The sequence below is a fragment of the Fulmarus glacialis genome, unplaced genomic scaffold, assembly GCF_000690835.1.
Source record: "Fulmarus glacialis isolate BGI_N327 unplaced genomic scaffold, ASM69083v1 scaffold1607, whole genome shotgun sequence".
In the NCBI taxonomy this organism is placed as follows: Eukaryota; Metazoa; Chordata; class Aves; order Procellariiformes; family Procellariidae; genus Fulmarus; species Fulmarus glacialis.
In genome coordinates, this window is record NW_009221051.1 from 8,215 (window position 1) to 21,815 (window position 13,601).

General features: G+C 47.4%; 1 protein-coding gene across 1 annotated transcript; it reads left to right on the forward strand.

The window, feature by feature from the left end:
- Positions 1-245: 245 nt before the first annotated feature.
- On the forward strand, positions 246-6,614 carry LOC104079045 (gastric triacylglycerol lipase-like; the record flags this gene model as incomplete). Its single annotated transcript, XM_009580926.1, is given in 13 exon segments — positions 246-359; positions 509-628; positions 1,887-1,935; positions 1,937-2,083; positions 2,350-2,456; positions 2,600-2,736; positions 3,253-3,300; positions 3,341-3,427; positions 3,546-3,617; positions 4,956-4,997; positions 4,999-5,043; positions 6,156-6,232; positions 6,458-6,614. Coding segments are annotated over 13 exon segments (1,202 nt in total), but the record flags the coding sequence as incomplete, so codon positions are not given.
- Between the last annotated feature and the right edge of the window lie 6,987 nt (positions 6,615-13,601).

Sequence of the window (13,601 nt, forward strand, 5' to 3'; positions counted from 1 at the left end):
ATCTCTGCTTCCTGGAAAGGAAGAAAATCCTGCTGGAAATCACCCGTTGTTAGCTTACAGTGAAAGCACAGGTTGTTCTTCCCCGTGTGCTGCTGTGTCTCCTGGGCTTTGATCGGTGAGCAGTGTTTCTCTCTGGACATCAAGCGAGCATCTAAGTGGTATGAAATCAAAACCCGGTAAGCGCGGATCTCGTTTGAGGCTCCCCTGCTTCCAACGGCACTGACACCGTGGGTTTGTTGTTCTAGGCAAAGCGAGGACGTGGCTGGCTCTAGCTCTGACGTCCATGGTCCATGGGATGGTATCCAGGCAATGCCTCTTTAATTTTCCATGTTCTAAGAATCCAGAAGCGTGGATGAACGTTGTAAGTATGATGGCATTGGAGCAGAGGCAGTAAGTTTCTGGGAAACAGCCAGTATAAAATATTGATAGTTAAATACTATGTTTACGGATTACTTTGAAGGCAAACATCACGGAGCCTTGAAAACATTGTTCTTTGCCTTTTTCTTCTTGAGTGAAATGGTCTCCTTCTGGGGATACCCCAGTGAGGAGTATGATGTGGTGTCAGAAGATGGCTATATCCTTCAGCTAAACAGAATTCCTTACGGGAGAGGAAATGCTGGACGCCAAGATAAAATTGATATCCGTGTCATACAGGAAACCCACACCTTATGCTGTTGTCTTCCGACTGGGATACCAGGGCTTGTGCAAGAGGGTTTTCAAGGTTCTCCATGGCTTGGTATCTGTAGCCTCTGTTTTGATCAATAAGAATTTGTAGGGAAGGCTGATCCCTTGCAGTGATGTTTTCTCACCCTGCGTGGAGAGCGTGGGTGATGCCCCATGCACCCGGCAGGCTGCAATCCTAGCAATGAGAAGCAGCCCATCCATCCTACCCACTGGTGCCTCATGCACGCCTTGGATTTTCTCTGGGAGCCTGGCTTCTTATATGTGATCCTGCAGCCATGTGGTAGATCAGCAGAGCGGTTTGATAGTCCTTGAGGAGCTTCCAGGGGACCCTCTTGTCCTGTGAGGAGTGACAACTGGGAGGCTCTAGATCCATGAAAAGGGGCATCTTATCCTATCACATCTCCAGGCACCTCCATGTTTGCCTACAGATCTCCCTGGGCAGCCCAAGTTTTGCTAACGCTCCCGGCAAAGCCTCTCTGCCGAAAGCCTGCTGAGATGCAGAGTGTAGGTACGGCTCTGCTTGTGTCTCTGAAAATACCCAGTGGAGAGTGTCCTTGGAGACAAAAGCAGATGCTGTGAGGTGTCTCTGAAATAGTAATATTGCATGACGTATTATACATATTTATGGTAATAATGAGGGACCTGCCACAGGGTGTGGGAGACAAGGTTCAATTCTCTTCCCCATCTCTGGGTGTTCAAACCTTTCCCTCCAAGCCCCGACAGCGTGGCTGAAGTAACGGTAGGCCAGATGGAAAAACTTATTCTGCCTCCTGGTGAAGTTTGTCGCTCCAGCAAAGAACGCAAGAGCACATCTTGGTGGGACATGGCTGGAGGTGGGGAAGACCTTCCAGCATTGTTCAAGGGTTGAAGAAAATAAGGAGCATGGGAAGACTTCGGGTTTTTTTATACTGTCCCTCAACTCTAGGTGTTAATTTTCTTAATGACAGGTCATCTGCAGAGGAGGTAGGAAGGTGTGTTGGGGATAAAAGGCAAAGTGTTCTGAGACATGGTGCACCAAGCGCATCTGCTATGTAGCAAAACTGTTTTACTGAAATCAAGGGGAAGAGACCTACCTAACACTGACACAAACCTCTGGAAACTTTGGCTGCCGTAATAAACGAGGAAAAGAGCCCCTAAACTGTCTCAGATGATGACAGACAGCATTAAAAAAAAAAAAAGTCATCGTGATGCCTGTCTTCCAAGTCCAAGGCCCGTCACATTTCTGCAACACGGTTTATTTGGAGAAGGCAATTTGGGTTACCAATTTGGCCAACAACAGCCTGGGCTTCATTCTCGCAGACGCTGGCTACGACGTTTGGATAGGCAACAGCAGAGGGAACACTTGGTCCAAGCGACATCTGGTCCTGTCTCCCAAACGGGAGGAATTCTGGGTTTTCAGGTAAACGGGTAGTTTGAGGATCTCAGAAAGAACTGACTTCTTTCATCTTCAAAAGGTGATGCTGCCCTAGCTCGGGGAGGAATGAACCAGGCTGAACTGAAGCACATCCACTTATTTTAGGTGGAAACCCCAAGGACACACTCAGTAGGATGAAGAAATTTGTGGGGTTGTCCTGCCCTCCCCGCTGGTTTTGTGGTTTGTTGGTGATGGTTGTTCAGATGTAGATGCTACACCGCTCGTTAAGATGACTACTCTGCCTTCTGCAGCTTTGATGAAATGGCTAAATATGACCTCCCGGCAATTGTAAACTTTATTGAGCAGAAAATGGGACAGAAGCAGTTATATTATATCAGTCATTCGCAAGGCATGGTGGGTCCTTTTGACTGATCTTGATGATAGTATAGGGTGTCTACATTGTCTTTGGGATTTGTAAAACAGTTCTTCCCAAAGTTAAACTGTATACATGAAAGTCTTGAACGAGTGAGCTGTTTTTTTCTTCTTTGGTTTTCTTTGCAGCTTTTATGGCCTTTTCCACTATGCCTCAGCTGGCTCAGAAAATCAAGATGTACTTTGCTTTAGCACCTGTGACCACAGTTACGTTTCTTCGAAGTCCATTTAAAAAGCTCGCATTCTTTTCTGATTATGGGCTTAAGGTACGTTGCTCCAGACTATATTCTGCATAGCCAAAATGAACACAGTTTTTCATAGAGATTGTGAAATTACCGACACAGCGTGTTTTAAATCATTTACAGAGGGAGGAACTCTGTGCTCCATCTGTTTTCAGAATGAAGAGAATCACACATCTTGGTCCAGAGTCTGTCTGTCCTGTCCTGAATTTACTCCCCAAAATGTTCTGGCAGAATTAGAGCCAAGAGAGCTAGTGGAATGGGCAGACATGCACACAGCAGGTGTCAAAACGTTGGCGAATAAAACCAATGCAGAGACTGTGAATTGAGCCCCGCCATTTAACGCAAGAATGCAATGAATGTAAGGAGCCGTGCACGTAAAAAACGTGGAACAGAAGCGTTTAACGGGGTGTAAGGAAGGGTCCACTCGTGGGCAACCTCATACATCAATATGGGGATAAAATAGAAGCTCTGAGGTGGTGGTGCTTTGAGGAAAAGCATGACCAGTCTTTGTATTTTATGAGTACATTTGCAATTTTACAGATGTTTGGCACCAAAGAGTTCCTACCGCACACTGCCTTGGGTGAGCTGGTCCTTTCCAAGGACCAAGACGCTCTTGCAGGTCTTTGAGCAGGCACAGAGTGTCTGTGCCTGCTCAAAGACCTGCAAGAGCATCTCGTCTATGCTCTTTGGATTTACCTGGAAGAACATAAATACGGTATGTAGGAATAAATCTGCAGAGGGCCCTTGGTGTCCTTCTGAAGGACAAAGCCTTGGCTGCCCTGTTTTGTGGAGCCAGGTGAAACCCATTGTGAAATGCGCTCGTTTCTTTTCAGAGCTGAGTAGATGTGTACACGGCACACTCCCCAGCGGGGACTTCAGTACAAAATGTAATCCACTGGTTGCAGGTAAACCTTCCCAGCTACTTTCCTATGCAAAACAGAGTACGGAGCATTTTAATGGTCCTTTGTGGTCAGTCTCTTGTGTTGGTTGCTGCAACACATCATGGTATCTTTGTTGGTTTTGTTTTCACCCCTTCATAAAATGCTCAGCAGCTTCTCGAGCTGCCTGTACATCGTCAAGTAGAGGGGCCCCAAAGGAGAGGACCTGCAAAGAGAAACATTTGGAGCTGAGGACCCTGCCATCCACAGCAAGCACATTTCAGGGGTCTTGTTTCAGACTAGCTCCAGTCTTGCCCTGCAGCCCGAGTGCCCGTTAGCAGTCAGACTGTGGAAGAAATTCTCCTGGACAGCATCCAGTTAAGCTTATTACCAATTAAGCTGATTATTTCTCCTTCTTCCCATTGTGGGCATGGAGAACAGTCAATACCAGAGCCCCTCTGACACTGAAAGTGTGCTATGCTGCCCTCATTCTCTCTTCCCTGGGCTAAATGTACCAGGCTGTTTGCACATTTCTTTGTAGATTGTGGATTCAGATGGCCGCTTCTTGATCTCTCCTGGACCCTCACCACTTCATGCATCTTCAGCACAGCTTCTTCCTAGTGTGGCGCTCCTGCTCGGAGACCCCAAAATAACTTTGTGTTGTTTGTAGCAAGAACACAGGCTCCATTTTCTGAAGTGCTGTTGCTCAGCGGTGTTAGTCCTCGTTCTGTATATGTCCACCAGTTTTTCTTTTCGATGAATAATTTTTTATAAGATTTTTTACTGGACTTCAGCTTATCTGATGAGTAGTGAGTGACAAAGAGCAGAACTAGGGGCAATGAGCACCAATTACAGCCCAGGGGGATCAGGTTGGTGGTGGGGAATCTTTCTTCCCCTGGGACAGGTGCCCAGGGAGATGGGGGGGTCTCCACGCTGGAGGGGTTCAGGTCCTGGCAGGGTCAAGCCATGGCCACCCTGACCTTGTATTGCTGATAGTCCTGCTCCAGTTAGACAAGAGATGTTCAGAGGCTCCTTCCAAACAACACATCTTTGATCGTATCGTTTCAGGCCAATTCTTCAGTCTACAAGGAACATTTTGAGTTCTAATCGCATTTTCTAGAACATTTTAATTTCCTCCCATCCCGGTGTCAACCACAAACCATATAAACATAATCTCTATTAATTTACCCAAATTAATGACAGTAATTAATGGTACTGGGCCCATGGCAGACATGTGAGATATACTTGAAAAATCTTGCCAGTTCAATGATGAAAACCAACTTTTGAGTTTCCTCTTTTAAACTGATTGCACCCCCACAGAACTATGATTTCATTTAGACCATTGCCTGTCTGAACTTGCTGCAGGGAGTTCAAAGCGGTGCACTGAGAGCTTATGACGGGGGGGAGCATGTATAGCAGTCTTCACTATAGACAGCTGCTTCAAATGGCCAAGGTCGTGGTCTTCCCTTTCACTTACACCTTCTGTTCCCATTCGTGCCTGGTGCGATTCCTCTGAATTTATTGTCCTCTCTTCACAAATTGGGCACACAAGTAGCAAGTCAGCAAGACCTCTGCTTGGAACCGTATTTTCTATTCTGAGCTCTATTTTACAAATACCTTCTAAATGGAATAAAGTATTAGATGCTTTCCACTTATCGAGCATTTTTATTAGAGTCCATAATCTGCCATAGAAAAGCAACAATGACTGTGTGACCAGTTACTATCTGAAACGTGTAAAACTGAAGTCTCCATGCTGGTTGTAAATTGTGTAGCCATGATGGAAAGCAAGGTGCTAAGCCCTTTTGCCACCCAGACCTGAAGTCACAAGGTGAATGGTGAGCAGTTAACTCTGCATCCCTTGGGAGCTCAGGCAATTCTTGTTCTGTGGCAAGAAGAGAACCAGAGACAGAAAAAAAGCTTCTTTCTTCCTTAAGCAAGAAAAATCAATTTGTTCAGAAAGTGGCATGCTTCTTAACTCGAATAATTACGCTGCAGGTAAGGATATATGATGCTGACAAATCACCTGATGGCAAGTCCTCGTGGTGTTGAGCTAAAGCAACCCTCCAGATGTGTCTTATTTTCAAGAAATTGCTTCCGAACATTTTCCTGCTGTTACGAAGCTGAAGGAAAGACTAGTCCTTGCATGAAGTGTAACCACAAACCACAGCAGAGCTGGTTGGAAGGGACCTCTAGAGGTCTCCGGTCCAACCTCCTGCTTGAAGCAGGATGATCCACCAGTGTTAGATCAGGACAGCTAAAATTTTGCCTGCTTATCAAAATAGATGGAATTGTCTGTAGCATCAGAACCAGAATTTTTAACAGGCCAGAACTAATTAACTAATTAATTTGAATTAAATTTGCTAATTTAATTTACTCATTAAATTGTAGCGTATAAGGTTGTACCACATCTTTTAATAAAATTTCTCTTCTTTCTAAAAGAAAGCCTTTCCAGGGTTTTTTTTCCCTTAATTCCCAAAGAATAGCAATTGCTCTTGGGTGGTGCGTATTTTATTGCATTGCAGCAATGCCTCTCCTTTGTGAATCTCTAGTTTTCTGTCTCTTCAGATGGGTCCGCTGCTCTACAACGTGAAGGACATGAAAGTGCCGACGGCCATCTGGACTGGTGAAGTGGACTGCCTGGGGAGGTTTGGACTGGACATTAGGAAAAACTTCTTTACTGAAAGAGTGGTCAGGCCTTGGAACAGGCTGCCCAGGGAAGTGGGGGAGTCCCCATCCCTGGAGGTATTTAAAAGACGTGTAGATGAGGCGCTTAGGGACATGGTTTAGTGGGCATGGTGGTGTTGGGTTGATGGTTGGACTTGATGATCTTAGAGGTCTTTTCCAACCTTAATGATTCTATGATTCTATGATCCCCAGGACGTTGCCCTCCTGCTCCCCCAGGTCAGGAACCTGGTCCACCACAAGGTGATTCCCCAGTGGAACCACCTGGATTTCGTACTGGAGCTCGATGCAACCGAGGTTTTGTACCAGGAAATCGTTGACATGATGAAGAGGCATCCGTAAAGCTGCTGTTTTGATTTGATACATTTTTTGCTGATGTGTCTTGTAAGATTAATGCTATCTTTAAAGGATTTTGAAATTTGTCACTATTTGGACCACCTGAATGTAGTTCATTAAAATGTTCTGCTTTTAACTAGAGCAGTGACAGGGTGGGGAGAGGAGCCTTTATGCTATTCCTGAGTGGCACTTCATTTCCTTTCTTCTTCCTTTTTTCCTCCCTTTTTTCTTTTTTTTTTTCTCTTTCTTTTCCCTCTTTTTTCTTTTTTTTTTTTCTTTTTTCTTTTTTCTTTTTCTTTCCTTCATCAACCATGTTTATTTGCGAAGTACAGGAAACACAGATGAGGAAACTGGGTTTTTAGACGTTTCATTAAGACCAATATCACAGTGATCTATTCTCTGAGACACGATGGATCCTGTGTAGCCTTTCCCATGTAGTTAGCTTTATAGTGCCTGCAATCTCCCTGAGATCTGGAGGTCTGGACCCCCTTGTAACTCAGTTGATTCCGGGCTTCATCAGAGACACAAAATTCACTATTGCCCTCTCAGAGCTGGCACTGTTACCCCTGGACCTTTAAAACTACCAACGTGGTTCAGAAAGAGATCTAACAGGTCTGTGGAGAAAAACCACAGCAGAAATACATCTCCTTAGAGGCAATGCAGTACTAGTGTTTTTGAAATTCAATAAAAATTGTAATTAATCACACTTTTAATTTTGGGTGGAGAACAGTCTTTCCAAATGCTGTTGTGGGTTGTTTTTGATAACAGAATTCGTTACTAGAATTTGCTTGGTAGAAGTGAATGACAGTGATTCCTCTCTGTTGCTGGACATCCTTGTGCTGGCCTTGCGGACCGGTGTCGGATGCTACTCCTGCGCCAGCTGAAACGCCCACTTACCCCGTACCTGCCTCCAGCAGAGCAGAGCAAGTCCGTCAGGACTTCTCCTGCAAACAATATCCCATCCTCCCAAGCCAGCCGTGATGCTACTGAATGCTCCGTGACGGAGATTGCAAGTCTTTGCCCACTTGCTTTCTCAATCCACGTAAACTTTTGGCACCTGCAGCTTTTAAATTTTGTTGGATGATCAGATTATCAGATTAGGCAAATGTTTACTTTTCTATCGTTAAGAAATTCTCTAAGCGTCTTTCCGTAGTACAACTTCTTGCGTAAGTTAATCCTGTTTGAACACATCTTTTTTATTTCAATTCTCTTTCCAGTTACGCAGAAACAATTTGTCCAAAGCAAAAAAATGCAGCTTCATGTGGTATTCTGCCCTAGGTACAAAAGGGCTTTTCCCTGATCGCTTTGTCTCCTTTGTTGCGCTTAAACATTTTCTTTCTCTTTCAAAACCCTGAACCACAGCCGTGACCCAAATCCTCGCTGAAAGGAAAATAAATCAGCTGCCAGCGGTGGGAGACGTTTGCAGATGAGACACGTGGCCCGTGGCTGGACCCAGGAGTAAATAAAGAAGAAACAAGCCCCAAACCCTTCCGCGTGGCAGCAGCTCTGCGGAGGGGACTGGAGACCCTAGGCCCCTCGGCCAGGGGTCAGGGATGCCCCGACTCGCCCGGACACGGCTCCCAGTGACCTGCTGCCGCGGCACCCCTGCATCTCCTCCCGGTGGGGCGTGCTTGGTGGACACCCGGGGAGCTGGGAAACACGGTACCCCTTGCTGGGACCACTGGGATGGCATCCGGGTCCTCAGTGCACATCAGCACTGCTGTGAGGCCATCACCATTCTGCGGGAGGAGAAGACCTCTTTTGTTGCGTGCTGTTTTGGTGGGAAAGGGTAACTGAAGCTGACAAGGCTGCATGCCATTCTCCACCAGCTGCTGAGTCAGCAGATTGCCTCTTGGTTGACAGCTGAACACGTCCCTAAATAAAAGGATATCCTACTCGCTTTGGCCACAGGGCTTAGGGGCTCCTGGAAGAGCAAGTCTCAGCTGGCTGGCTTGAGGAGGAGCCAAGCTGCTGCTGCACCAGCCAAAATCCTGAGGTCCCCAGATTTCAGCGGAGGGTCGTGAAGGGCTCTGAAGGCAGGGGGAGAGAGCCACAGGTGCCATGAGAGGGATGGTCTCAGCAGCGGTCTCTTGTCAACAGCAGCTGGTGGGGTGGTCGGGGTGGTCCTGGCCCAATCCTCCTGGCCCCACGGGTGTCCCTTTCTCTCTGCCCAGCATGGAGGAGTTGGATGGATGCCGGGGGCAGCTTTCCAGTGCCTGGAGGTACTCGGTGATCTTGGGTGCTTGCGTTGCTCTTTGTCACCTGCTTCCCCATCAGTCATCCTGGAGGCCAGGTCACGCTAACGCGATCACCAAAGGACACCCATCTTGGTCTTAACCCACAAGGGCTGCCACTTGTTCCACCCCGCAATGCCTCCGGTGAAGGTTTGGGAAAGTAGTGGTCTGCTTCCACGTTAAACACCATGTCACGTCCCCAGACCCTGCCCGCGTTGTCCTCTTGGCATCTCCTCCGGGAGCAGAAGCAATACCACCCTTTGCTGTCCTTCTCTTCCCAGGAGCCACCAGCTCCGACCCAAGACACACACAAAGGCTGTGGAATCTTACACAAGCCAGCTGATGTTGGTCAAGCGCCGGTGGCTTTGCTGAGGTGGTGTGCTCCCGCCCTTCGCATAAGCAGAACCCACCGGTGCGGGGTGTGATGACCGCATCCAGCTTATGCTGGACTTTGGGGACGGATGGCAACACAGCAGCCATCGGCTGTCTGGAGCAGTGACCCAAACGTCTTGCTGGCATGCAAATATGACTATAAGTCAATCATCTTGCTCTCTAAGCAGTGGACAGCCCAGGGCCTGTTGAGCTCTCCTGCACGGCAGCGGGCTGTACGCTGGGATCTGCCTTTGAGTAGGGATGCCTCTCAGGGTTCCCCCTCGAGGTCGAGAGATTCCTTGCTGCAACAGATCCCAGGTAAGTGACTAGTAGCATGCTGAACTTTGAAATCTTAGCTAAGCGATATAAAGGATTGATTTCGCACATATATAATCCTTTAGACATAAGCCGTTGACCAAGTCTGGGACTAGGGTTGGACCCAGCCGCACCCCGACTCCTCTCTGAGAAGGAGTTCAGAACGCAGAGCGGTCCTTTCTGACCGTCACGACCCCACGGGAGGTCTCCCTGTCAGTTTTGTCTGACCCTGTCCTCCATGCAGTAAATAATCAAGTGTACCTTGCCAGCGAATCCTGTTAAACCGCTGTCACGTTTACTACCAAACTTGGTTAAATCGCTGTTTTGTGCCAATAAAGTATAATTCAGTGGTTTCAAGCAAAAGGTGACAGAGGCACGTATTTTCATAAGCAAAATTCCGCATGCTAAACACGCATTTTAGCCAAAGGTCATGGCATAGCCAAAGCAGAAATTAAAGAGGAACAAAGCTGCTCTTGTGCCCACTCCACCTTTTTTGCACTGAAATTGTCTCAGTCTCAGGAATGAAAGAGCCAGAAGACAAAAGGCAGGGTTGAAATCTGAAGACTGCCAGGGGAGAAAGAAAATTGTGTTACGAGAGGTCAAACCTCATCCTTTTGGGTTTTTTCCTACCACTGGAGAACAACAGGCGTATCACAGTTCAGACAAGGGGATCAGGCCAGGCACAACATGAAGTTCACAGTCAGGGTTTCCTCTTACTTCTCCTCTGATCACGTCTTGCCTTACGTCTTCCCACCAGTTCCAGCTTTCTGCTCCTTCACCAGGGATTGTTCCAGGCTCTAGGATTTCATTTCTGATTTTTTTTTTTTAACAGCTATGGACAGAAGAGATGGCTACCTATTTTTTTATTTATTCATTTTTTTACCACAGACAGAACATGCACTTGAGAAAGCAGATGTTTGAAGCCGTTAAATACATTTGCATTTCCACTTTCTTATTTAGAAACACGAAAGAAGTTGGGGAAAAAATACTGTCTCTGGAAAATGATGTCCCAGTATTGACAAGACCTGTTGGGAAGAACCAGACAACAACTGGAGAAAGGAGAGAAATGCGAAGGAGGGAAACTGGTAATTCGTCCCATTGCTGCTGTGATTTGTATATCCCTCCCAATTCCTCATGGCCTGGAAAACTAGCCTTTTGGGGGTGGCCTGGAAAGCTCTGGCTTTATGGACAATGTTTTTCCCTTTACTTCTCTTAACAGCAAATACTTGAGAGATAGGGGTGCACAGGCAAATCACCTCGTCTGGGACGTAGCCACCAGGGCAAGTCCTGGTTGCCAGTTCATGTAAAGCATATTGATTGAGGCAGCTTTTCCTTGCTGTATTTTGTTGCATGTAGATGCAATAAACTTTCCCTGGAAACCTTTGGGGCAAGAAAAAGAAATGAACCATGCTTTGGAGCGTTCACCCAAGGAGCCCTCAGAGGCTTCAGTATTTGTAATTGCTCAAAATAGACTGATGGAGAAATTGAGGAGGATATTGCTCTTCTCATGAGCATTCAGCGCTCTGAAATAATCAGACCTGTCTCGTGCCACAGAATCGTTCTCCCACAAAAGCAGAGCTGGGCCTGGGTGAAACTGGGGGAAACTGGGTGAAACTTCAGGTGGTCTGAAGACGGGTCCATCTGGAGGCAAGAGCCTGAATGTAAATCACTTGAAAATCACACCAGTTAAAAGGCGAGTGAAATCTTTGTTCAGGCAAATGAGATGTCCTCCACAATACATGTCAAGTGACAGTGAAGAGCTTCCCCTTGAGATGGAGGTAGCTTCAGTAGCACCCAAGGGTTATATACTCCCCTGCGCATCCCGCAAAACCACGACTGCTGTGGAGATGTTTTCCCAAAGCAAAAATGTTCGTCTTGTCAAGCACGGTGAGGACTGGAGGGAAATTGCAATCGATATTGATTGTAGATCATTTTCTGCCTCCTCCGTATTAACGATGGATTGGGGTTTGCTCATTTCAGCAGTAAATTAATCAGCGTGGAGGGTCTGTTGAGCAGGTCTGCTAGTGCACAGGTCAAGAACTCCTCAGTCCCCTCAATCTGCCTCCTAACTAGTAACTCACACCATGAATCTATAGTGATCTCTTGTAAGGCCAAGATATTCCCCGGTGGTTTTACCTCTTCATCTGGATCACGAGCTGCCCACTCTTTCTGACATTGCTGTCCGTACATTTGGTGATTAGGACCTGTGTGGGAAGAAATACACCATCACCCTTTTTTTTTCCTTCTAAATAATTAAAGTGGCCAAACCACAATACAGGCGAAAGCCCAGAATGAGCCCATGAGCACGTCAGTAGAAATTGGCCATTTTCAGGTTTGGGCTGGAAATCCCAGCTCCTGTCTCCAAAGGCAAGTCCCGCTGCAGGCTCGGTAGGAGCAGGGGGGCAAAAAATCTTCAGGCTGTTTTTTTGGGTGGAGCTCAGCAAGTTTATAGCTGGGTTTGATGGGGCGCTGGTGCCAGCTGGACCTGCTGGTCCTTGGCTCCTGAGCTTCTCTAGTTTGGTGCAGCAAATTCATTCTTCGTGGAAGGTCCCAGTTTGGGAAGCAATATAAAATGGTTGTTAGGACTTTCTCCAAGTTTTCATCATTTTGTGGGTGAAATAACATGAGCCTGATTTCATTTCACTCGAAAGAGGAACCTGAAGTGTGTTATTTGAAGGTGCAGTCTTAAGTATATACGTGATTCGTCCTCATTCGTGTCAGCATTATGTCGCAAACCAACGGCAACAGCCTCCAATCCTGCATACCCATTTCTTACTCTTATCAACCTTTTATAAGGCAATCTCTTGACAGCTTGGCTTTGGCTGATGCTCCCTGAAGTGCCTTCTTCTCCTTTTACTCTTCAGAGACAGGGCAGGGGTTGGTATACCTTTGCAAACACTGAGCTGCGCGCTCTAAATTTTGAGACCAGCTTTCTGGTCCCACACGCTGCTTGGCTGACGTCAGTTTGGGTCAGAGCGCAATGCTTTATCCTTTAAACATAGTATTAAACATCATTTAGCTGGTTCTTCTGTTTCTGAAGCTTCTTTCTCCATTTTTTATGACTGAATTTGTGTCAAATTTGCACATGCTTTTGGATCTGTTTCTGTGCATGTGCCCACACCCCTACTCAAAGAAGGAGAAACGCCGTCTGCAGGTACTCCTCTGCAGATGCTGTGAGGCTCAGCAGCCAGGTAGCTCTGGCCCACGTTGGCCACACTGGATGTGCACAGGCTGCCTTCACGCAAGCAACCTTGTCAGCTGTCCCCAGAGTCTGAAACTGAGTTGTGGTGCTATGAATTCTTGCCCTGCTCAATGCTGCACAAATATAGGCAAAGAAAGAGATGCTATGGGCTGCAGAGAGCCATTAATGAGTTAAGCCCTCCAGGGTAAACAGAGTTGCTGCAATTTACTTTTCTTGCCTTTATGTTTTTTGCATTGCAACACTAAGAAGCTAAACAGGATGAGCATAAAAAGCTCAGCAAGAAGCCACGTGACTGGAGGGGGCTAGCTGAGCAGGTATTTATGAGGTGAGGAAGGGCTCAACCCCTCTGAGCTCCTCTTGCACATTTTATCAGCAGAAAATCACCAGGTTTTGAGCTTCACTCAGCAGAGCGAGGAGGCTTTGGTGAGTACCATCTCCTACTCCTTTGATCTTTGCCAGCTGTGCCTAGCTCAGAGTCCCCCAGGCCAGATGTGGCCTCTTCCCATTTTCTCCCCTGCCTCCCGCCCTCGCTCATCCCCTGCATCCCCTGGGGACCCTCAGCTCTCGACACTCCCATGCCACTGGGTGCTCCTGCTCGGCTGGCTTCAGCTGGAGCAGAAGGATGCTGTTGAGCAGCCGGTGCCGGGCAGAGGGTCCCGTACGGGGCTGCAGCTGGCACAGCTTGGGATGGCAATGCCCATGCCACATTGCAGCATCAGGCATTGGCGGTGCTGCCAGCAGTGCCGGAGCTGCACGGCGTTTGCTCGCACCCACCACCCTGCTCACGCCAACCCCATTCCTCCCCCAGGTGCTGCCGAGAGGCGAGATGTGGCTGGTGCCTGGGGGCCCGAGCCCGGGCCAGGGGCGCGG